This window comes from Thermobia domestica, chromosome 10 (genome assembly GCF_964235325.1).
Source record: "Thermobia domestica chromosome 10, izTheDome1.hap1.1, whole genome shotgun sequence".
Classification (NCBI taxonomy): Eukaryota; Metazoa; Arthropoda; class Insecta; order Zygentoma; family Lepismatidae; genus Thermobia; species Thermobia domestica.
The window spans coordinates 117,162,764-117,190,287 of NC_137463.1; the positions used below are offsets into that span (position 1 = coordinate 117,162,764).

The 27,524-nt window shown below is 33.9% G+C and overlaps 1 protein-coding gene across 1 annotated transcript in view; it reads right to left on the reverse strand.

Moving 5' to 3' along the window:
* The window catches only part of LOC145662673 (uncharacterized), a 123,877-nt gene extending 106,235 nt beyond the window's left edge, over nt 1-17,642 (reverse strand). Inside the window, exon 1 of the mRNA XM_081728487.1 lies at nt 16,668-17,642. Coding sequence (XP_081584613.1) covers nt 16,668-17,178 — 511 coding nt within the window. The 5' untranslated portion in view covers nt 17,179-17,642. The remainder of the gene's footprint in view (nt 1-16,667) is intronic.
* Nucleotides 17,643-27,524: the final 9,882 nt, after the last annotated feature.

Sequence of the window (27,524 nt, forward strand, 5' to 3'; positions counted from 1 at the left end):
CTTCTCACACGATAGTTGAGAGCGGTGTAGGATTTGAAAAATGAAATTTAGATTTTTATTTAGGTCGTTGTGAAAACGACGTCACCGTCAGCCAATCAGAAACGAGGAAATTTATAAAATGACATCACAACGAACCAATCAAAACGCTCGCTGCTTTTGTCATGAATCACGAACCAAAACGATGAGTAACAATCGATCGTGACGTCATTCACGTTTCTCAATAGTATCGCAATTCCGATCCCAAATGATTTCTACATGTCACTACTTGTCGTAACTGTGACGACATTTCATTTTCATCATATTCCATACGAGAATGTCAATGTTTGCTTTTTTCATGAATCATGCTGACACGTTCGTAGTAAAACAAAAAGTAATGCGATCCGCTGACGTTTGCATTTTCAATCATATGTGCTTCTATGTCGTCACACAAAGAAGTCTATCAGCATTTTATTTTAATCCACGAACGGAAGCGTTACACTGTCAGATTTATTTTCTTCAAGTATAAGTGTATCCTTTTCAAGGACCATGGTTCGAAACCCACCAAGCATGATTAAATCCGAATTCATTCATAGCTAAGCGGTTAGGATACACATCTTTGGTTTGAAAGACCTGAGTTCGATTCCTGGAGAAACATTTCTTAGGATTTTTCTAAAACTTGGTTTCAATTTCTAGTTCGAAAATTTTAAAAGTTTAGTTCGATAAAAAGTTTGATTTGAGAAGTGTTACACTGTCAGATTTATTTTCTTAAAGTATATGTATATCCTTTTCAAGGACCATGGTTCGAAACCCACCAAGATCGATTAAAACCGAATTCATTTAAGCGGTTAGCATACACATCTTTGGTTTGAAAGACCTGAGTTCGATTCCTGGAGAAACATTTCTTAGGATTTTTCTAAAACTTGGTTTCAATTTCTAGTTCGAAAATTTTAAAAGTTTAGTTCGATAAAAAATTTGATTTGAGAAGCGTTACACTGTCAGATTTATTTTCTTAAAGTATATGTGTATCCTTTTCAAGGACCATGGTTCGAAACCCACCAAGATCGATTAAAACCGAATTCATTCATAGCTAAGCGGTTAGCATACACATCTTTGGTTTGAAAGACCTGAGTTCGATTCCTGGAAAAACATTTCTTAGGATTTTTTCTTAAACTTGGTTTAAATTTCTAGTTCGAAAATTTTAAAAGTTTAGTTCGATAAAAAGTTTGATTTGAAAATTTTTAGATGTGATTTACATCTTTAGTTCGAAACTTTTTTTTTAAAAAAATGTTTTAGTTCGACAAAATTTTGTTTCAATTTTTTTTAGTTCGAAATTTTTTTTGGGTTCGAAAATTTTTTTGTTTGAAACTTTTTTTGTTTCAAAATTTTTTAGTTCGAAATTTTTTTGGGTTCGAAAATTTTTTGTTTGAAACTTTTTTGTTTCAAAATTTTTTGTTTGAAAATTTTTGTTTAAAATTTTTTTAGTTTTGAAATTTTTTTAGTTCGAAAAATTTTTTAGTTTAAAATTTCTTGTACTCTGCGGAACCGTTTCGAAAAGAATCGGAGCAGTTTAGGTAAGAAAAATCTGGCAACACTGTTTCCATTAATGAAGCTCTTACTGAGCAATAAATCGTTTAAACTCACAACAATGTGTTATAAGAAATCTACAAGCGACACCCCTCTCTCACCATTGTTACTTCCAGAGACATAGGCTACTAATTCAAGGACAAGATCTCCATCAAGGTAAGAATCATCTTATCTGTCAAAGAGAACGATAATATTTAATGTAAACTTCAGTACAATATCATGATACCAAAAAAGGATTATTTAAGGAGGAGGTTGAATCCTCCATGGGAACTTTAAGGATAACCATAAAAGGGAACAAAATTCTAAAATACAGGTCTAGGGTGATCACCGACATATCGCTCTATATTTCACTCATGGGGTGTGTGGCGGGTCTAAGATCATGTGACCTCTGTCGGCCAATCAGAATCGAGGTACCAAAACACTCATCTTACTCGTAAAAAGGGAACGAATTTCAAAAGTCACAGGGCCTAAGATCACGTGACCTCTATCAGCCAATCATAAACACTCATCTTACCCGTAAAAGGGAACGAATTTCAAATATCGTAGGGTCTAAAATCACGTGACAGCTATCAACCAATCAAAACACACATCTTACCCGTAAAAGGGAACAAATTTCAAAAATCCATGTCATAAAAGAGAATGAGGGATTTCCCCGCAGGGTGACTCATGACGTCATACCACGTGACCTAAAAAATTTGAATTTCCCGCGTGGGCGGGGCCTAATGTCACGTGACCTCTCTCAGCCAATATTATTATTATTATTATTATTATTATTATTATTATTATTATTATTATTATTATTATTATTATTATTATTATTATTATTAGAGCCCGGATTTCCATGCACAAACAAACCCCGAAGTATGCATACAAATATGCACGAAAAATATTAAAAATATGCACTAAAATATGCATAAAAAACTTATGCACTGAAATACACATTAAGAAAATAAAATTTCAATTTCTCACAAAAGTATCTGACTTTAATGACTTCTGCTGAAATGAACTATGAACATCTTCCTTAGGTTTTCTTCCGTAAACCTTGCGCGTTTATCACTAAGAAGCGTTTTGTAGATCGAAAAGTTCCTTTCTACATCAGTAGAAGTCAGTGGTTCATGTGAAAAACACCAAATGTCTCCAATAAATTCCATGTTTTCACCGTTAGATACACTTGCAATGTCACAGATTGTTTTGTACCCGGGATTTTTGCCTAATGCTTGGCAAAGTTTATCTGACGCAGTGTTACCAGCAATTGAAAGTGAATTTACCTAGGATTATGTCCAACAAACTCAGCGTCTTTTTTTTTTTTTTAAGTCTACATCTGTGTTTAAAAATGATTCAATTCACTTTAAATATAACCTACTTTGTTGTGACATAATCTGAAATATGCTAGTATGCAGCAATAAAATTCGGAAATATGCAGTATCCTTCAAAGTTTACGAAATATGCATACACATCGAAATTCACTCCAAATATGCACATATATGCGCTATCATATGCGTCTCAAACGATTCCTTACAAGTCCGTCGAAAAGAAAAAAATACTTTCCATACGTTTCTGCACGTTACTATAAACATGCATTTTGCATATAAATCCGGGCTGTATTTATTATTAACACCAAATTTTCAACCAGGGGCGGATCCAGGACCGACTTCTGGGGGGGGGGCGGTGGGTTGTCATTCTGTTACTTTTAATGGATCCAAACTTTGGGATGGGTTTTATTTATATATATGAAATAAGAAAGCTTCCTCTTCTGGGGGGCAATCGCCCCGATCGCCCCCCCTGGATCCGCCCCTGCTTTCAACGTGGTTTCTTGTTTGAAATACAAGTCATATACGTAGTTGAAGGAAACAGTATTTTGTGTTTCTAAATAAAGTTACACAATGCGGAGAAGAATGGAGAAAGATTAGCTGGGTTCAACAAAAAACCAATGGGAAAGTGTCAGGAATAACTTATAGGCTATATTGAAAAGAACAACATTATTATAGGAGAAAAGAACAATATTACTCTCTTGTGTAATTGTGTTCTAATACCCCAATAAAAAGAACTAAAAGTAGAAAATAAATACAATAAAAGAAGAAAAAATAAACTTTTTGGAACATTGACTGGGAAGAAACTTGTCATGAGGGGCTGTGCTATGAAGAAATTCTGTACTGCATCCATCCGATCAACCGGAAACATATATCCGCTTCCTACCTACACCTCGTAATTTTTCTCGTGTTTACTTCTTCATTTAAACTTTAGTCATATTTTCTATAATTACATCTAGGTTTTTATTGTCTATCTTCCTAGTAAAGTAGATATTAAAGTATACAAAACGTAAAATATGAAATATATTTGCAAAATCACTATCGAAATAATCGAATAAACATTTGCGGAAAACTAAACTAATTCGCCCGAAATAACTCTGCAAAAAAAAAAAAAAAAAAAAAAAAAAAAAAAAAACGTTCCAACATACTCCCATTCAGTTAAAGCATTGTTTGTTTAGGTTAAAGAAAAGTAAGATATTGAGAGAAGAGGTGAAAAATTAAACATGACGACCAAATGATTGTAAAGACAAGCATCTAATGCTTACGGAATTTAAGTTGTAATTCGCTTGGAATATCCAACATAGATGATAAATCTTCCTGAATGTACTGTACGTTCCGGTAACGCATATTGCATGTGCACGCAATTACTCGTGTTTGGATGAAGATTACTGTTCCAAAACATTGCATTTCTTGATCTTCTTTAACTGCGCGGCTTTCGTAACAAACTTTAAGGAAACAAAAGGCAGTGGTGGCTATTGAGGAAAGTCACATTGGTAAAAATTTAAAACTTATCAGTACAAGCTGAGGGAGAAAAGCTTCGTATAGTTAGCGCTTATAGACTTTATTCAAGAATTAGGCATTTGGTAAGCTTTCTTTCCTCAACTTGTAGGAATAAAATTAAATTCTTACTTATATAGCTTCTATCAAGAGTGGCCACTGGAAAAAGGTGAGAGCATATTTGCTATCGTATCTTAATTCTTCTCATGGCAAAGTTGTATTAGAAATAGTAAGTCAATTGAAATAACCTAATTTTACACAGTTCTTTCAACTACAAAAAATATTTGTTCGAGTACGAGTGAGTTAGATACTAAAGTAACTCATTTTTATTTAGTTTGAGCCTATCTAATAATATTATACTAATTATAAATGAAGTTGAAGAGTCAGGATTACCCATCTGTATTGTACTTTTAATTACAAAGAGTTCAAAGTCTCCAATTTAACTGCATCCAGCGAGAGTTCTTGATATTTTCATATCTTAAAATATAATATGCAACACTAGTAGTGATAATACGCAATTCATATAATGACCACCAAATATCCCGCTTCTAAGTTAAATGTTTAGTATTTAACAAATATATATTGATAGGTAGTTGTTGTTGGATAGTCGGAGGTTGAAGTTTCTTATAATATCTTACTATTTGTATTTCGAAACCCTATTTTGCTCCCTCTTCCTACTGGGGTATGTTAGATAGTATTGTATAGTGCCGGACAGAAGTCTTTCATCAGGTTACTTTGAAACAAATGCAGAGTATGAGAATTAAATCTGTCATATCTGTAGTTTCGTGTGGAGAAGAAACAAACTTGTGAACCAAAGGTTTAAGAACAACTCAAGTTATCAATATAAACTATGTCAAACATCATTGACTTGGGTACAGTATCATGATAAAAGAAATACGAAAGAAGTTTTGAAACGAAGAAATATAAAACTTTGTAAGCGGAGGCATAGAAACCTACCGTAAACACACTAAAGACGTATCGCTTCTGCGTAGTGATCGTGGTTCAGTGGTCAAGGCGCTCGACCAGTAATCTGGAGTGACTCGGATCGAATCCACGTCGGGCAAGTATTTTTTACTTGGATTTTTGGTGGCGATTGATCGGCGATGACACATTTTTTTATTTTCAGATTTTGAATACTCGGATGTTTGAATACTTGAACTATCAAATCTTCAGGAATGATAATAAACTAATAATATTTATTATTATCTCGTAGAAGATTAAAAGTTATTAGCTTATTATCGCTCAGGTCATACTATTATAACCAGAAACGTGACATTTGGCAAGAATATTTCGGTTTTGTTTAATATTGCCCACGAGAAGAGGAATTTCTCATCTAGTTTCTAAAGCAAAACAAAAAAAATCTGGACGAGAATTAACATTTTACATTCGAGACGGGAAAAGGCTAACTCAAATTATCGTATCGCTTTGGAGATGAGAATCAAGACGAGACGAAAAGTATCGTAAACATTTCTTGTCTTATCTCGATTCTTGAAATACTGTATGCAGTGTCGGCCACTGGATTGTAGTTCCGGGTGTTGCAATACGAATGATCGGAGACAGAAGATATAAAATTGACTCATTGAATAATCAGCATAACATTAGATGGAAATACTGTGACATGTTAAATAAAATTCTGTTTTTTAAAAATAAAAAAATAATGCAGAACATTTTATACGATTAGTCACCTTGTTTAATTAGTAAGTCCATTCTCCTTTTCTTGATTAGAATAAATTTTTCCTTGAAAGTGTTAGTTCTTTTCGATGTGAAAAAACGCCTATGTCCGTTTGCTGACGTCATAAGTACAGTTAATATTAGATAATTTCAGAAGCTTTGTAGATTCACTAAATATTTTTTCTAGATTATTGCGAACAATTCGTTCTAGCAAACCCAGTACTTGACAGTGATCCAAATTCTTCTGCAGCGTAGACTCATGACAGTTCGTGGTAGATTAGAGTTATGAAAATATAAATTGAAACACTTTGTTCACAGTTTATCTAGGAAACTTTAAAACAAATTGTGGAAATATATCTAAGGCAAACAACATTGCTGCTTTAAGATATCCTGTGGATTTTTCGAACACATCTGAATTTCCCTTTGCTTGTTTTATCTAAACCTTAATTGCAAGTTTTTCCTCAGTGGAGAGCTGGAGAAATTGCTTTTTTGTAAGTTATTTACAGAAGTCATGATATAGAACTCATTCAGAATTTGTAGGTTATTTACAAAATTAGAGCACATACAACTCAAATAAATCTAATAACTGAAAACCAAAACAGCTGATACAGAAAAAACAGCTGATACAAAAGAGGTATATGAATTGCGAATGTCACATATACACAAACTCACACACGTGCGTAAATGGAAAACTACATTCCAAATTATACAGTATACTTCCACATGAGAGGAAACAATGCTTATCAATGTGATAAGTTCTGGAAAGCAAACTTTGAAACCTGCCTGGTGTAACAGAAACCAAAAGTCAAAGAACGTCAAAACAAACAGCATTGCCAGTTCTACACTGTTGGTGGGAGGGGTCCAAAGTATTTGAGGGGGTCTAATACATCTATTTAATATTGAACCTGTCTTATCTTGCACCAAAAAAGACGATAAGTAATTATTTACACCTATTTTTCTAGAGAAAATGATAGAACTTTTATTTTTTATAAGAAAAGAAGGAGTACATGATGAGGCGTAAAATAAAATATTTAGCCCACATTAGTCTATCTTTGTTAAGCAAGTATAGTTCGTTAAGAAAGTCTACCGCGAAGTTAAAATTTTTGGGAGGTCTGGACCTAGTGGACCGCCTTTGTGGCTGCACCCCTGAACATTGCTAACTAGTACCAAATTCAATGTGGACCGGCATAAGTCGTTTAAAGTTGTTACAACAAAAGGAAAGAAGCAGGCACACAAGATAGCATTGGTTGAGAAAGGGGCAACAATAACAGCTGTTACATGATATTTCCACAAAAGAAGTGGCAGACGGAACTTTTAGAATAAACATGTGCTTCCCAATATCCCTGAAATCATCAGTCCCGAAGCTATTAGGGCAGTCCCAGTGATCATTCCCTCAACGTCAAAAAGGGCTGGAGCTGCATTGTTGGTCACTGCTTTACCGCACAAAGAAACACTTATGTAATCAGATAAGAAGAACAAGAAACAGGAATCAATCTAACAAAGCAGTATTCAGTCTACATTGCGTAGGAAACGTCATTTTCAAGAAACGCAGGAACAACCATCTGTTGCTGCTAGATCATCTACATCTAGAACACAGAAGCAAAGAAAAACTTCGAAGAATATTGGTCCTGTACAAAAGATGAGAAGACTTCCGTCAAGCTCATCAACTGAAAGTGACACTGAAGCTACAGCAATGCAATGTGTTTCCACAGATGAGGAAGACAGCAACAATAACGCAAAATGCCCAGTGTGTGGAAAGCTCTTTTTACAGGATAAGGTGGCAACAAATTGGATTAGGTGCATTAAGTATTTTATGTGGTGTCACGAAGTGTGTTCTCCATCTAAAGAACGTAAAACAATTATCTGTGATATCCGTTTGTACGGATAAACGTGATTCTCAATCTCTTTTATGAACGTGGCACCAAAAAAATTAACATTATTTTAAACAGAACTTTGCCATTTTTCTTTCTATTTTCAATACAAACAGTTTTCAGACTTTAGTTCGCTTACTAAATAAATGATTTCTTGTTTTATTTCAATGTTATTCACGTCATTCTTCTTCTTTATGTTAAGAAAACATAGGGGGCGGTATTTAGACACTTTAAAAAAAAAATATTGGAATTTTGCAGTTTTTTTCGTTTTATTTATTTTTTATTAATAAGTTAAGTAAATATACAGGGCCGGATTTAGGGGGGTGCACGTGCGCCCCGACTTCGTTGTAAATATACACTATCTAAATTGGGAAACTAGCTGTGAAAATAGCAACACTTTCCGAAACTTTCTGCCATAATGTTTCCGTTTTCTCCTAAAAGAAAGCAGAGCTTTGCAAAAGCAATAGTTTAAGTCGATTTTCTAAAAGTTGAAGGAAAAGGATTCACCAAGTAAAACAATTTAACATTTCTTAAGTAAGAAAGAAAACGGAAGCCAGGAGGAGAGAACATTTTTTTCTGCATAACACTTGCGACCCCTTTAAAATACTTCTTTTCCCCCGTTCTATGCATCAGCGTTGTCAGGGGTAAAAAATATTGTCACATGTCACTTTGAAGAGTTTCAGTGTGATTAGTTATTTAGGGATCCCGCTCTGTATATATATATATATATATATATATATATATATATATATATATATATATATATATATATATATATATATATATATATATATATAACTACATGAACTGACATAAATTAAAGGGGTACTTCTAGTTGACGTAGAAAGTTGAAACAGGAAAATTGTCAAAAGTGAATGTTTTTAATTTTTAGGAGATCTAAAGAGGGGATGCTCCATGTTACTTAAATGGGTAGGTTTTTGGACCTATAATCTCATGATTTAGGTACTTGGAATTAGAATAAAAACTTGAAATTCGGTATGCTTGTACGTTTTCGTTAACATTAACTAAGTAAATCAATAAAAATAAAAATTTCCAACTTTAGAGTGGTTTTATAGAAAACTGAAAAATCTTTCCCATGCTATTTATATGGGACACCTTTTACACACCGAAATTATTCAGTACTTCCTGTAGGACTACAATGATTAAATTTGACATGGTTGTAGCTTTTAGGAACTAACCGACAGAAAAATTGCCAAAAGTGAATATATTTCATTTTTAGGGGGTCTAAAAAGGAGATGAAGAAATTCCCCATGTTATTTAAATGGGTCTTTTTTTGGACCTATAATCTCATATTTAGGGTACTTGGAACTGGAATACAAACTTGAAATTCGGTATGCTTGTACGTTTTGGTTATCGTTACTTAAGTAAGTCAATGAAACTAAAAGTTCCCAACTTTAGACTGGTTTTATGGGGAATTGAAAAATTCCATATTTTTTATATGGGGCGTCTTCTACATCCCAAAATGTTTAGGCACTTCCGGCAGAATTAGGATGATGAAATTTAGCATGGTTGTAGCCTTCCGAGGAGGTTGTAGCCTACAGAAAAATTGCCAAAAGTGAATATTTTTAATTTTTAAGGGGTCTAAAGGGGGATAAAGAAATCTCCATGTTATTTAAATAGGTTTTTATTGGAATACATAATCTTATCTTTTAGATAGTTGAAATAGGAAAAGAAACTTGAAATTCGGTAAAATTGTGGGTTTAAGAGGTGCGAGGCCGCAAGCCGCGCAAAAACGGGAATGTGGAAGTGAAGACCCCAGCTAGGCAAATTTAGGAAATATGAAGAGCAAACGCACGAAATTTACTGTTGATATAAAGGCTGATACGTAAGAGATGCGAGGCCGCAGGTCGAGCAAACGCGGGCGTCTGGGGGCGGAGCTCCCAGCTAGCCAAAGACTAGTACAAAATAATGCTTAGATAATAATAAGTAGCTGCGTTAGAAGTGATTATTATGATGTATCATAGTTTTTGTTTCAAAAATAATTTATTTCCTGTAAGTTGTCCACTTTGCACGGAACCAATAGTGGCCAACATAGACAGGTTTCACTGTATCATATATATATATATATATATATATATATATATATATATATATATATATATATATATATATATATATATATATATATATATATTAAGAATTTTCACATGTCTTGAAATGTTAACTGCATTTTTTTTTTTTTTTTTTCATTAATGAACCAAGCACAAAAGTCAAAACTGTCTTTGTATGCTTGAAGTATCTTTTACTGTTTCGCCTCTAACAAAAAAAATAGTATTGTTATAGTTCAAATACAAGTGAAGAACTTTCTAAGCTGTACGTTGTCAAGGGTCATTGTCACTGGCATTAGTGTAATTGAAACAGTGAAAGTTTTAGAATCGGAAAAGTTAAGAAAAAGTTGACATTTTAAGGGTAATTAATTACAACCGAAAAGAATACACCCGCTTTGTATAGTCATATGAATAGTTATCATCGCTTTGCTGTTATTTGACGACATACAAGCAACTGAGAAACAGCAAATTAAAAATTGTATGAAGTATTTTGGGCCTCATGCAGGATCGTTTTGACGCGTGATTAGTGCACTACTAGAGTTCCAATAACACATGTTTAATATGACGCTAATCATACGTCAAAACGACTCTGCATAAAGCGGTCTGTATTTAAAACAGTACTTTATCAAAATAGTAGTACACAGTACGCGTCAAAAATTTAGGTAATGCATTCCATAAGATCGATTATACATTATTCACATATTAAATTATGACGATATTAAAGTAATGATATATGATATTACAAAATAGTCAGGTGAAGTGGTTTGTTTACGATTTTGTTTCGGGGGACTTTCCTAACTTTATTCCTGGAAATGTGAAAATTCCATTTTTATTTCATTTACTTTAATATAGTAGATAAAATTTCGAGAGGGGCTTAAACCCGGAACACCACTAGCTGGGGAGTACGGCAGTTTAGTGATAAAATACTTATGGAGAAGAATCCTTGAGAACCGGCCCAGCAGACAGCTTCCGTTCCCTCCTCGAGTGCTAGTACTGTTGCCAACTCACACGTTACGAAAGTTACAACTGTAGTTGCGTGATAGGCCTATTCCAAACATCTACATTTAGTTCCACTATTACATCAACTACTATCATACAGCATTGTTCACATTTATTATTATTTTCTTTTTACTATTACAAAATAAGTGTTTTGTATAAGGGTAGGTTTTTTTGGTTGTCAGATGCCTTTTCCTGAAGGAGGCACCACACCTCGCATATACTTCTCAGCTGTGAGGGAGGAAGTAATACTTTTAGGTAAATTCCACTGATCTTATTTGTTTCTCCTTTCTTTGTGCTTCAGTTTCAGCTTGCGACGAACAATTAACGAAAAATTAGCAGAATCAATTTGTTCCTTACCATGGGCGTCTCTGGCGGGGGGACGGGGGGACGCGTCCCCTCAATATTTTGAAGTGACATAATCTAAAATTCCGCTGAGATACTAGCAGTTAGATCATTTCCTTTGATGTCCCCCCAAATTTTACATGCCAGAGACGCCAATGTTCCTTACCAATGACAACAGTCACACAACTGGAAGTACCCTTTCAGAACATTATTCCAAAGGAAATGCTTGTTATACAAAGTGTATATTGAATAGTAATCAGCAAGCATGAGTTCCCATTAGCCTAGAATTACTAAATAAATATTATCGAATGCAGGACATTCTTTCAGAGTCTTTCATAGAACAGCAGGACTTTTTTTCTAAATTTTGAAACTGCTTTTTTTCTACTTTATAATTGTTTTGACGACATTGAAGCTGTCCTGTTTTAAACAGGAAAAGCTTTTTTTTTTTTTTTTTTAATCGTTGTTCAGGCTTTCTTCAGTTCTAAAACAGGATGATGATAATAATAAGGTTAGTTTTAACTAGTGTTGATCACAAGATGAAAAATTTCTCATATCTTCTCTTCAAGATGAGAAGTACATTTTAAAATTCGAGAAGATGGGAAAGGAGATAATTCTCGTCTCGTTTTTAAGAAGAGACAAGAAGCTTCTCGGGATTTGTGGGAGAAACTAGTGCACTAAATGTGTATTATAACACACTCTTCGTGGATGCGGAAGGCTTCTTATAACTGCTAGGTAAAATTAAGAAAAAAATGAAGGCATAGATTTTATACATAAATTTATGAAACGAGAGTAGCAAATTTCTGAAGCGAGACGAGAAAAGCTTTCCGAGAATAGAGACGAGACCTTTTTTCTCGTCTCGTGGGAAGCATTAATGATCGCGACTTGGGTATGCTATTCACGTCACATTGGTTTATATGTTCAGTTATATCTCGTTTTGCATATAAAAATGAAAGTGAACACACTCTCCATTTTTCGAAGAGTAAGATATCCACACCAACTCACGTCAGCTCAGTATTATATGAAAACGAAAAGAATCTATTGATAACAAAAATTAACTACGATTACGCGCTTTTCAAAAAAAGGTGTATCATAAAGACACACATACACACACACATTTAAAAAAATCCATGTTGAAATATGCAATAGATTTTTTCGTTATACACAGCTAACACAATTTAAAACCTGCTAATAATAGCTTTATTTAAACAATCAAGTTCTCTTTTATAGCAGAATACTGAACATAATAGTTCCAGTACACGTGATATCAGGTTCAATCCAGTGTGGAACACATACATCTCTGGAAAGAAGTGAGCAATGGTTCAGGTACAATTGTGATATTAGATTCTCTACTTTATATTTTCGGAGTTGATTGAACTAGTGATGATTTCAAGGCCCGAGAAAATTACTATCTGTCACGAAGCTGCACGTCACTAATCTGTCACGATTTCCCACAGTGAATATCTCCGACCGTGCTTAGCGACTATCAGTATTTTGTCAGTACTATTTTCATTCCTTCCCGAAGGAACGTGGTGTTATAATCCCTGAGCTAGTACTACTGCTGAAAGAAGGGTGCCTGTGTACTCGCGCAAGCGTAGGGCGCCCGTCACGTGTTGGGCGACCTGGATAGGGAATCTCAAGAAAGCTAGCGTACAATACCTCTGGTCAGTGTGCGAATTGAAAAATTTTTCCAGGGGGGGATGAATTTCACCCATATGCGCACCCAGTCCTCACACACACGTACACACACACACACACACACACACACATATATATATATATATATATATATATATATATATATATATATATATATATATATATATATATATATATATATATATATTAACAAGTACAAAACAGTTGAGATGTGAGATCTTTCATAAATTTTCACTCAAGTAATATTTAGGTTAGCTACGCAAAGTAAGAATTGTTCCATTTTTCTATCTTATCTTTATGTCCATTTAAAAATACTCCACAGGGGGAAAAAGTTATCCTTGCCAGGGATAAAATTTTTCTTCTCCAGGGTAGGAAAGATTTTTGTCAGGGGGGGAAATCCCTGGCATCCCCCCCGCCAGTACATCGGGTGTCTAGTTCGATCCCCAACCAAGTAAGTTTGGGTTAGACAACATTGTGTCCTTGAGTTTTCTCAGAGTACTCCCGTTTCCTCCCACATTCTCATTCTATCAATTCTTCCATCATCATTCACTTGCATTAATCATCCGTTTCCCTTAGCCTAAAGGGCATAATAGTGGAACGTTAAACTGAAAGATTTCGTTGCATTTCTTTTAAATGGTCAACGAGCAGTCATTATTTATTTAATTATCAACCATATTTCTTGCGTTCAATGCTTATAATTCAATAACGGTAGTTTAGTAGGCTGTTTTTCAATAGTGATGATTTCGGTTTTTCCGGGGGGGGGGGATTTCAATATACTTGGGGTGAAAAGTAATTTTACGAAAGGACTGGGAATCTAAATTGACGACAATAGGAGGTATAACCCTGGAGAAGAATTTTGTACCTCCGGGGGAATTTTCCCGGGCAACTCCGTCAAATCATCATTGTTTTCTAAAGACTTTACTAAAAAAAAAATATAACAAGTAGTTTTGAAATCAAGTAGAAAGTAAATGAATTATCCTACTAGCTTTAGTTTATTACAGATAATCTATAACGAGTTACTACAATGAGTTAAGATGTGAACCAAGACATTTTTGTGACTGCATAAACTTTACCTAAAGTAGCTTGAATATGAAACTTATTGTACTTGTTAATTAGCACTAATAGGTGGAAAGCAAACGTAACAAGAAAGTAAGAACGCGCCTTTGGCGTAGGAGACCCGGGTTCGATTCCCGGCGGGAGCTCATGTGGTTCGGATTCCACGTTAATCAGTAGGTCCACGTCTCATACAGCCTCGCTGCTGAACGGGACGCTAAACTAAAATCAACTCAACTCAACAAGAAAGTAAGAAAAATGTTTCTTAAGTAGTAAATAATGAGAATGAAATCTTTAAATGAAAATAATCTGAACCATTGTAATAATATTATACTATTACAACTACTTAGATACTTTCGTGACTTTTTTCTATTCTTGTATAGCTATTCCCGATGTTCGTCACGTGAGTCGTATACTCGTGTACAGAGTACGTTGAAGTTCTGAATATTAGCCAGTGATATTCCGTGTATCTTGGTCATAAACATTCAACTAGAGTTGCAAACACAATTTTGCCACAAATGTCAGGTATCCTATCTTGCCTCTTTTTGGTCCGGCTTTCCATTAGGGACAGTTCTCACGAAATATCGATATAAAGCACTCTACTTGATTTTGGTAATAAATAATAATAATAATAATAATAATAATAATAATAATAATAATAATAATAATAATAATAATAATAATAATAATAATAATAATAATAATAATAAAAGTGAATGGGTTTAACTTCTAGGTTATGTGGAGAACTCAGCCTGCTTAAAACTCTTAGGGAGGAATACTATTAGAAACAATTTCTTCAATTACGAAAAATTAGTGTGAACCAATGAGTGCAATGGACATGTTACATTAGTGGGAACTAATTTGATTGTGACAACAAACTTAATGATGACCTGTATAGAATTTTTAGGGGATGTACAGAACCAAAAGAAGCTGTTGCAAGCACCAAAAAGGAAAATATATAAAATAATAATGAGTATAATGGAAAAGACATGAAAGACTGCATTTTTTCTATTGTAGATATGTCTGAAGTACGCTACGTATGTTCGGTGTCTAGTTTTCAGGTATTTTCCTCTCTCTTTCTCTCTTCACGTACCAATTGTATTTCGATTCATCACTTTCAAAGTTAGCAACAGTTGTATCAGTAATTTTCATCAACACTCTGGAACTTGGAGCGATCCTGCCATCCCTGGCAGTAATTCGCAGCATTGATAAGAGCGTTCTCATTTTCACTGAAGATCCGTAGAAATTTAGGTCGGTTAAATAAATAAACGTTAAGTACAGCTTCGCTCCAAATAATTGGTTTTTGAGAATAGAATCGTGCTCAGTTTTATGCTGATTCTATCATAAAATGTTAATCTGGCTATTCGGAGAGTTCTATCCATTCTAGTTAGTTGAATGAATGGCAATATCCGTTACTAGCCATTTGTTATCTGTCTCTGTATGTAATGTATAAAATTTGCAGCAGTATCAATTCAGAAAAGGAATAATAATAATAATAATAATAATAATAATAATAATAATAATAATAATAATAATAATAATAATAATAATAATAATAATAATAATAATTTGGTATATCCTCTTATAGAAACAGAAGAATACTTAATTAATAGGAAGTTCATGACTACAGTAAGGAATAGAAAATTACAAAATTACATAATTTAATTATGTTTGGGACCTTTTTTTTAAAAAAAAAAAACTTGATTTATTTGTTTTGTTATTGATGTTCTGTTATTGATACAGTTAGCGAATCCAGCATCAACCAATACATAGACCTGCCTGCTAGTCTAGTTGCTAGTACATGCGCTTTTGATGCATGGGGTGCCGGGTTCAGTTCTCGATGGGACACTCTTTAAATTTGAACACATTATAATGGTTCGGATTCCACCTTAAACTGTAGGTCCACGTTTCATATAGCTTCAGTACTGAAAACATCGGCTAAACTTTAACCAATACGTAGCACAAGCGTTATCCAAAGTTATAAGTGGCGTTTTAGAAAATTATGGATACATACATGAATTTTTGTTCAGGCATATACCGTGTTTACGTAGCATATTTTACAGATAGTTAAGTGGCCTAAAGGAGCGCACGAAACACGTGACTATGAATTAAACTTCTGCAAAAAGATTTTTAAAAACAGTAATTATAAATGAAATTTTCCAGTGTAATACTTTAGTAGTATGCTTACAAATGTTATTTTTAAAACAACTATTTTTATTTTATTTATTTATTTATTTATTTATTTATTTATTTATTTATTAGCAATTTTACTCTTGATAAATATTTGATCAAAACGTATTATTTTACAAGTAATTTGCATATGTACTACTTAACGAAAATGTCGAAGACATTGATTATAATAAACTACAGTATAATATTTGGTTAATAACGAAAAGTTACAGTAAAGTTTTATATTATTTTTGTTATTTTGTTTATTTTTGCAATATTACGAAAACGTGTGAGAAAAATTCAAGAACATCCTAAATGGATTTATATAAATCCCGTCACCAACGAGCTATTCAACTCTTCTGTCACTCTATGTTACGCTAAAGAACTATTTTTAATTTCGGTTTCAAATAGAGATAAAAATCAAACTTAGCTTTTATGAAAAATGGTTACATGACCCAAATACTTACATCTTTTCTTGTCGTTCTGAGGCAGTATCGTCACTGGAGCAGAAAAGTCTCTTGGCGGTAAAGGTGTTAACGCGGGTGCAACGACTGGTGCAGAATGAGAAGGCACTGGAATTGTTGCAATTGGAATTAAGTCTTTGCTTGGTTTCTTCCTGATCACTTTCTGAATTGTAACACGATGATTGGCATTAGCTGACGAATTATTTATTTTTAACGTTTGCCACGGTGGATCTGGTGCATCGAAACGAGACGAGAAACGTTTGTTGATATAAATTCTCGGTCCTTGAGTAGTCACAATCCATGTTCCTCGATCGTAGTAATTGGCGGGTGGCTCCAATTCGTTTTTCACCAAATAGTCGCGCTCTTCATCACTAATATCCTCTGTAGTGGTAGCACTTGTGTCAGATTCGATCCATTGCATATCAACTGCAGAGATACCTTTAGTGTAACACTTAATAACCAAACATAATGCTAAAAGCAACGGCGACATCAAGACATCACTGTCTGTCATCATGCTCTCCTCAGTTCACATCACATGGTGGACACCGTTGAGGAGGCATCACATACGGTCAAATGACAGCAACAACACTTCATCATATATGTTCAACAACAGAAGTTAACAGCACGTGTATCTCTTCAAACAAAATGGTTTTATTCTCACTGTGGCCACTATTCTTGTCAATGGTAGATAACTTACTGAGTGACAGTTCTGTCTCTTCATTTCTTTCTTTTCCCCTCCTCATTCATCTTTGCCCAAATGTCACAGTGGATGGTCACCGCGCTCTCGTAACTCGAAGTCCTTATGTAACAAGGCAGCCGCGAAAAATTTCCGCTCCACGCAAAGGTCAACTTCATCCTGACGTGCAACTGCCACAAATCTTCCTCTCTTTTCTGTTTTGGTGATATAAACACTGTGCATTTTCTTCTTTCTCTTCCTGCTATTGGTCATCATCATTCATATCTTGTAACGACGGCCTGGCCTCGGCCACTTTAACACGTCATGGCATCGGGGTTAGAAATAAAAGAAATGACAGCTCTGGAGCACGAACTTCGGTGCCATGGTCCAATACTCAGGGGCAACAAAAACCACTTCGTTCCAGCAAGATATACTCTCCAATTGACGCAGACTTAAGTTGATTTCAAAAGGAAAAAGGTAGTAATATAGGACATTTGCTGGTCTGTAAATATGAGTATTCATTTATTCCAATCCAAAGCGTGTTCTTCAGTGACGAATGACCTAGGTTTTGTTTTTGAAAGTGTCGTTTTAAAATTTAAAACGATTCACTGTTACAGTTATATTCATCGTCTATGCATATTCATCTGGAAATAATATTCCGTCTTGATAGTTGTCACGGTAGTTGAAAGAACATCTATAAAATAAACAATAAGAATAGTAATAAAAAGAAAAGCATTAAAATAATCGCAAAAAATGGGACATCATTACTGATATAAATTGCTTTAATAGCACTATAAAGTCTGAACTACGCTGGAAGTAAAATGTTTTAGGGGACCGTTATATTATTATTACATGTCAATATTAATTTTTGTGAATAATCTTTTTAAAGAAAGAAAAAAAAACACCTGCACAGTTGCATGCGAAAGGACAACATGGGACGGTGGTTCAATGCTAGAGCGTTCAGCTCTGGTGCATGGAGTCCCTGGTTCAATCTCACACCTCACTAAGTGAACTTTGTGGTGGACAAACTCTTTTAGCCACAGTGCATAATTGTGAGACGTTAAACCGAAAAAAAGAAAATGAATATTTAATTGTTTGTTCTAGGTAGGGTTACAGATGTATTTTTTCACATGGACATGTCTTCTTTTACGGGCTCTAAAAATAGTAATGGCGTTTTCTTTTAATGTTCTTTATTCACCCATAGATTGTAAATTTTGATGCATATGCTAACGAGAGAAAAAGTTACAGAAAGACGAAGAATACATTTTATTTCTTCGTAACTAATTTGCTAAACTCTTACATAGGGTTAAATATATACGAAGTGTTTTTAAAATGACTGAACAATGCTTCCTTTTTGTGATAAATTATTTAAATATAAACAGAGCCTGTCCTTGGCCGAGTTTGCCCACCAAATATAGTGATCTTAAGGGGGCAGACTACTAAAAATATTTTTCAAAAGCTAACAATTTTTCTTTTGCCTGTTTTTCGTAAGTGAAAAGAGATAATGAAAGGTAACTTACCACAATAATAGATAATGTTATTCTACACCTGAACATACGAATCGGAAGAATAATCAGTGTTGCCATCCATAGATATGACAGTGTGGCCAAAATTTGAATTACCCAAAAATCTTGGTTAAGTCAGAGACTAGAAAAATAAACTCAACGGTAATTGATAACTTATCTTGATGTGTTCCTTGTTAACTACTTTTTAAATACTATTTGTATTTATTTTGTAATAACTTATTTTTTTTTGTAAAAACTTATGTAAGTTATTACAAAATAAATATAGTTATTATTTAAAAAGTAGTTGACAAGGAACACATCAAGATAAGTTATCAATTACCGTTGAGTTTATTTTTCTAGTCTCTGACTTAACCAAGATTTTTGGGTAATTCAAATTTTGGCCACACTGTCATATCTATGGATGATAACACTGATTATTCTTCCGATTAGTATTTTCAGATGTAGAATAATAGTATCTATTATTGTGGTAAGTTGCCTTTCATTCTCTTTTCACTTACGAAAAACAGGCAAAAGAAAAATTGTTAGCTTTTGAAAAATATTTAGTAGTCTGCTCCCTTAATCCCTACAGGTCCGAACCGCGGAAGGTCAAAATTGGACCGCTATTATTTTATTTTATTTATTTATTTATTTTTGAAAGTGTTTTTGAAAGTATAAGATATTCAAATAAATTATTTTAAAAATATTCTTCTGTAAATAAGAATACATTTGAGTGCCACCCGGATCACTTTTTATAGTATTTTGCAATTAATTGTGTGACTGATTTCAGTTCTTAATAGTAAGTAGGTAGATTAAATAGGCCTACGTAGTTACTATGCTGTGTAGCGCTGGAGAATGAGGGGCGGAAGGGAGCAAGCTGTCCGGCCGGCATAGCGTGTTATCTCGATCCACACCCAAAATCAACAAAAGAATTTTATTTAAGGAAATAGAAATTTTATAATGAATCTGTGACTCTGTCAACATCTGAAGCCTTTTAATCGGAGCAGACATATTCATTTTATCATAATTTTTGTGCTCGTAATTGGAACGAAAGTTTAACGCGACTTTACGAAACTTTGATGAGAAACGACAATTTCATCATTCGGGCGGGTGTACACGGCGGCGACGACCTGTGACATGGAAGTGGCTCCTTTGCGGTGCGTCAGCATATACTTTGACACGGAACCAATTCCTTTGCGGTGCGTCGGTATGCGCCTTGTGCTAGACGGCAGTACTTAAAAAAAAAAAAAAAAAAAATCTATGATAAATAAAATAGGCAAATTTTATCGTCGCTTCGTCAGTAGTTGTTGCAATTTCGTACGTAGCTGTTATTAATTTGTTTTGTTATTGTCTAGGGTTACAATATTTTTATCTTGCATACATATGGATCCAAGTTGATAGTGAAAATAGGAAGTTTTTGACTGACTGGACTGAACATTATTGTTTTATGCTGCCTAATAGGCCTGGAGCTCTTCCAGTTTGCCTCATATGCAACAAAACTGTCGCTCTTGTTAAAAGTGTCAATTTAAAGCAACACTACAAAACAATTCATCAGCAGTTTCATAAACATTTTCTTCTGGGTAGTGAAGTTCGTTCAGAAAAACTCCAGGCACATCTAGTTTCTTATATATATAAAGCATGGCATTACTAAATTGCTCTATGAGCGAGCAACAAAAATCTGCAGAAGCAGCATTTCGTGTACATTGGACGCTTAATAAACGCCAGAAGCCATTTTCAGGCTCTGAGGTAGTATAAAACGTATGTTGGAAGTGGCCGCGGCACTTTTTGAAGAGAGAAAGAATGTTGTTACCGTAATTCAAGGTACAGGGTGTCCAATATACAATGCAACCCGGAGTTTGGGATAGTAGAACTTTTGAACCTGAAGCGATACACAAATAATGGTTATACCAAAATGAAGACTTGTTCATGCATATATTTTTAAACTAGGAATCATCGATTGAAGTGCACTAGGAACTACACAGTGTTCCCAGATGTAACCAAACATGTAAATATATATATATATATATTGCAAAACATGTAAATTGACTCATAACTCATACGTATGGATGTTCTGTAATTAATTTTTAGTTTGTTTAATTGAAGTAGCTTGGAAACTATGGAGCAGAAAAAAGAATTTTCCATTTCCACCGATAACTAATCGGATGAGGCCTCTGTAAGGGGGAACTAGGAAAATCGTAGTTTTCACGAATTAACACTCTGAATTGGCAACTGTGCTGATGTTTCAGTGCATCAAAAGATGTGTTAAGGATCTGTCTACATTATGCAATTCCTGAAAACAATGAAAAAGAAACTTTGAAATTACCATGAAAAAAACTTTTACTTACATGCACCCGGCAACACTGCTATTCATTTCTATGGGACTACTTATAGCAACAGGTATACAAGAACAATCCTCGAACTATACAAGACCTGGAAACGAGCATTCGTAGTAGCATTGAGAACATTAACACTTCTACTCTTCGTAAAGTTGCTGCCAACATGCTGAAACGTGTGAACCTGTGTTTGAATCAAAACAGGGAATACTTTCATCATCTGTTGTAGAGCTGATAATTCATTGCGTAGTAATAGCAGTGTTGCCGCGTGCATGTAAGTAACAGTTTTATCATGATAATTTCAAAGTTTCTTTTTCGTTGTTTTCAGGAATTTCATAATGTAGATAGACCCTTAATGCACCTTTTGATTCATTGAAATATCAGCACAGTTGCCAATTCAGAGTGTTAATTCATGAAAACTATGATTTTCCTAGTTCCCCATTACAGAGGTCTCATCCGATTAGTTATCGCTGGAAATGAAAAATTCTTTTTTCTGCTCGATAGTTTCCAAACTACTCCAACTACACAAACTGAAAATGAATGACAGAACATCCATACGCATGAGTTATGAGTCAATTTACGTGACTTGTAAAAAAAATTGATTTACACTTTCGGTTACATCTGGCAACACTGTGTGGTTCCTAGTGTAGTTCAATCGTTGCTTCCTAGTTTAAAATATATGCATGAACAAGGCTTCATTTTGGTATAACCATTATTTGTGTATCGCATGAGGTTCAAAAGTTCTACTATCCCAAACTCCGGGTTGCATTCTATATTGGACACCCTGTATTATATTGTCAGCAAGAATCAATACAAGAAGATCCGACATTTTGGTTGTTGACAATAAAAGTATTAAGCTCGAACTTCTGCAGAAGGCGCCTTGCTACGTCATAACACTTGATGAATCATGTAACATTGTTGATGAAGAACAAATGTCTAATTTCGTATAATATTTAGATATTGAAAGTAAAGCATTTAGAGAAGAATTTGCTAGCAAGACTCACGGAGAAGATTTATTCAAGACTTTTGATGACTTCAAGACAAAATCAAACATTAGTTATCATAAAATGGTGTCTCAACTGACGTGGCCCAGCGATGATCGGCCAAGAAAATGGACTAGCAAAAAGAATCGAGAATAAGAATGCTGAGCTACTATCTTATTAGTGCATAATTCACCGGGCAGCCCTTTGTGGAAAGCTTAGTGCAACTCTGAAACAAGTAATGGACAGCTTGTTCAAGTTGATTAATTTTATGAAATCTTGTGCTGCTCTTCTGCACATAAAGTTCAAAGATTTTCTACTTGAGTGTGATTCGGCGCATTCTAACTTAATGCAATACAACAATGTTTGTTGGCTAAATGAAAGTCAAGAGATTGAACGTTTCTGGCAAATAAAAGAAAGTACGTCCTTAGGCAACTTGAATACACAAGAAACAAAGAAGCATCTGGCGTTCCTAGTAAACGAACGCAATATATTAGCTATGACTTTCCCGAAAGACATTTTGAAACACTAAAATGCACTCCAGTACCGAGCAACCAGGAAATGGGAAATTAATATGTAATCTGATACAAAGTGTGTCTTCTTTCCGTTGCAAGCTGGATATCTTTGAAAAAATTTTTGCAAGTCAAGAATTTATTCACTTTCCAACAATTCTTGAATATAAAAATAATTCTGAAATAGACATTACAATATTTTCAAATTTTATGTCAGCTCTTAGGAAGGAATTTTTGCAGCAAGATTCCAAGACAATGCAGAGATAGAGAAGTTAACGGTATTCTTAAAATCGCCTTTTGAAGTTTCTTGAGCGGCAGAATGAACTGATATGGCTGCAAAGTTGTTCCGCCTTTCAAAGTATTTACTCCAAATGAGATAATAGATTTACAGAAAGACATTTCCCTGCAGACGAATGAAACTGAAACCACCGAAGAATTTTGTAGTAAACATCCCAGAAAATATGGAAATTGCAAAAGAAGTAGCCATTTACTTGGCTACTATGTTTGGCTCCAAGTATGTTTGTGAAACTTCATTTTCAAAATGAAATTTTTGAAGAACCAATATCACTCAAGATTAATGGCCGCTCACCTTGAAGAATCTCTTTAAATAAACTGGCTCAAGACTGCAAACAATTATGCCTATCTATTGTATTTTATATTATTTTGTGAGTAAAATTTAAAGTAAAAGAAATAGTAAGGAATATAAGTTGTTGTTTTTGGACCTCGATAAAAATTTTCAAAAGTATCTGGACACCACCTAAAATTACTCGCCGATCCTTGTCATATATTCAATAACAACTATTTGAATACAAGTTGTTGGATCATTACGTAAATCTCGGTTTTATTAACCGAAATGCATACAACAGACATAATGTGCTAAAAATGTTTCTTAGGAGTTATGGATATATATTCTGTAGGACAAAGAGATGTATTTTATTTTAGTGATTAGATAGTATGAACAGATACACCAATAAATATATTAAATTGGAAGAATGGAAACATTAATTAGCGTTATACTTGTTCAGGGCTTTCAAACCTATCTGTTGGACTCGTCTAATGACTTTGCTCATCAGAGGTGAAGATTTATTCATTATACCATTAGGATAACATGATTTATATGAATAGTAATATAACTTTGTCCTATCACATTAAAATGCATTTGTGGAGAAACTTGCGCAAAGTATATTTTCGTTGGCGAGGGAATATGTAAACTTTTATAAAGTATTAATATGAATTATTCCTTATAGGTAATATAATTTGTATAACCCCGTTGGATTATGTCTTTAGCTTTACATAGAAGGAAATAGTATACTATTTGAAATGAAATTAAGTTGCATGTCACACACAATATTTTGATACTTGGTAGAAGAAAATTACCTATTTACAAGGCAGTAAAAGCAAATATTTTACCATATGATAATAATATCGGTGAAATATTTTCAGAATTACTCAGTGGAAAGTACCGGAAGATTTTTTTGTTTTGTTTTTATACCATTCTAAATGTAATTTTTGTTTTATATTATTTACTCCAAATATGTTATTGAAGCTATTTGCTGATTTGTAGCGATAGGACACATGAATAAAGGAAATCATACATGACTGCATGCTCTAAAACTTAGCTACCAAACACCCAGAAACTTATGTATCTTATATATATATATATATATATATGTGTGTGTGTGTGTGTGTGTGTAGGGGCCTATATATTATAATATATCTTGAACATTTCAAAATTTGTTTAGGGAGAGGAATGAATCAGTATCTTTTCAACTCCTTATTATAATTATTTGGTTTGAAACGTGTATTCTTTAAGGTATTGATATGTGCCAATTCCTGTTACACATCGAAAAATTATTGTCGTCTCCGACAGGAGTTGCTAACTCGAAGCTGTTGGAACTTCATATTTGGGGGATTCGCAATCTATTGTGACTTATTTTTTACTCAATTTCAATTTGTTTTTATGTTTGATTTGACTTCTATTTGACTTGAGTTGACTTTTAATATTGATGCATGCAGATATTATATACCTGCTATGGTATCATATTTGCTTACCTTGAGCTTGTTTGTAATTTTACTGCAGTCAATTTTCTTTTGACTACTATTGAAATAAAGCTTATGTTTTTTTTTAAATTGAGGACTTACTTTATTAATTATTCTGATTATTATTTTTCTTGTTATTGATTTGAATTTTTAAATTTGAATGTTTACTTTGGATTCTGACTATTTTTTTTATCGCTATTGAATGCTATTATGAATTATTACTGCTGATGATTTACAACCTACACTATTTTCTATTTTTAATCATAGTTTGTGCTGATAGTTTATATACATGAATACTCAAATCCCTTTGCAGTTACAGAATTGCTATGGTTTGCGCCTATCCTTCCTGAATGATATCTGTATGTTAGGCGGATAACAACGCCGATATTATTTATCAACAAAGCTCTCTCGAAGCTTTTCTCTATCTAAAGGAAATGGGAGATAGTTTTCTCACTTCAATACCTACTATTATTCAGTTTCCTTCATTGTATTCGTCTTGTCTAATGTTTTGGGTAGACTAAAATATTCTCCCTCTCATTATATTTTATGGATAGCAGCTATTGATTGGTGAAATTTTTTTGATTGTTTTGCTTTCTAGGACAATGTTCGTAACTTTTCCTAAGTAAAAAGTACTTGCACTTGCTATTGGTTTTGAATTTATTTTCGCAATATTATTCTGTGTCCGATTCTAAATGATTTATTTGCGTTCCTTTTTTGGTTGTGTGACCTTATTGTTCATTTATTTGGTTTCTTCCGAAATTCTATTTGTTTATTTACATGCTATTGTTCTCTGATTATTCATTTTCTTTACCATGTTGTTTTGTTTATAACACAATACTGTAGTATGTTCTAAAAGTTAGGTTCGATTATTGGAGCCCTTAAAGATCTTTTATTTATGTACGACTTTGGTACTTGTAACTTTCAATTTCACTGGTTTATTTTGAATCAAGGTCATTGTTCGCGACCCTTGTTTATAGGGTGCCTGTCTTCATCCATGTGTTACATTTTACTTTGGTAGAATTTATATTGGTAACTCTTGTTTTAAGAATTTTTTAGAATTCTAATTTATTTCTAGGGATGCGTACGAGTCGAAACATGTCTCGAATCTCGACTCGACTCGAATTCGAGCCGAGATTCGAGTCGAGACACACTTTGTGAAATTCGACACGAGTCGAGGCAAACGTATTTCTCGACTCGAATTTTCGAGTCGAGACAGCTCGTAAAAACCTCTACTCGACTCGAATGTCTCGAAAATCTTTCTATAATTTTTAATATTATTTTGAAGAAAGTACTTACTCAGAAACACTCGGCACGAGAATTTCGGAACCTGCAGGACTTGTCAGGTGTTCGAGGAGTGCTGTGGTGAGTGAGTTCAACAATTGTCGAAACCAAGGGGAAACGACGTCCAAACGTCGAGGTGTTGGTCACCCCCCACCTCATTACATGTGTCGGACGTCGTAGGCTGGGCAGACTAGTAAAGCAGGACAGCAGCGAACTGCGTCGGAACTAACATCAAAGTTTAATGCTGGGCAAAGTACAAGTGTGTCTGAACTAGTGTCGTAAAATTTTCGGAAATTTTGAACCTGTTGGTAATAAACCGTTTTTTTCGATTTCTTTCCGAAAAATTGGAAAAATTGAAAAAAAAATGTTTGTACTGTATTAGGTTAATTTTACTAGTAATGGCATTTTTTAACGCGTGAAAAATATAAGTTCAAATATTTCAATATTGCGATTAAAAAATAGCACTCGAAAATCAAACTATTCCAGTTAATGTCTATATATTAAAATACTAGATTTATGCGTACATGGTTGTCCCCATAAAAAAGTTTATATGTTTGTCTCCAGTCCTTTCGGCAATGAGATCTTGAACCCACAAGTGTTAGAAACGTGTCGTTTTCATTGGTCGATTCCAAATTTTGTCTAAAATGTCCAGTTCTAATTAATATTTTTTAAAAAATAAAGCATGGCCATTAGTTCTTTATTATATTTTTAGTGGTAAATTGGAAGTACTAAAAGTTAAAAAAAAAAAAAGTAAAGCATCATACCCTACGAGTTATATATTCCAACATCACACAGCTGTATATAGGGGTTGTATATCTCTCAGGTGTTTGTTTCATGGCCAAATGATAAGAAAACGAAGGATAACCATTTCTCCAGTCTAAGATGAATCTTCATTATTTGGAGGGTTTATTTTTTATTTTCTTTTTTGCCCAATGAACTCTGTATATCACTGACATAATTAATTGTGTGTGTAACTTATTTACTTATTACATAATGGATGCAAAAAGAAAAAAAAAGTGGTCATAAATGAATTAGAAATTCCAATACAAGTGGGCTCAAATCTTGCAAACGGTGCGAGATATTGAAAAAAATCGAAAAAATCCCCTTTATGATACCCCTTGCCGATTTTTATGAAGGCGTCCTTCACTTGTATCTGCAAAGGGACATGTACAGATATGAGGTATGACAATGAGATTCATGCTCATATGTGAATGATGAGCTGTGTAGAGAGCGCAGGTTTAGCTAGTTGAAAATTAATAGTCTGCGCTTATTTCTCTTATGTCGTTTATTCGTGGATGTGCATTAATTACAGAACTTTTACAGTTACATACAAGCCTACCAACATGAAGTGTTTCTACTGCATCAAATATGTCTCTTGAATGAAACTGAGTTCTTAATATGCTCTTTGATCTGGTGAAGTTTTGTTAATTTTAACCGAATTACTTCTTAAGAGAAAGAACAGTAGGCAAATTTCACTAATAGTCATGCACTAAAACATACTCGTATAATTACTATTATTTAATATTTTAACATAGA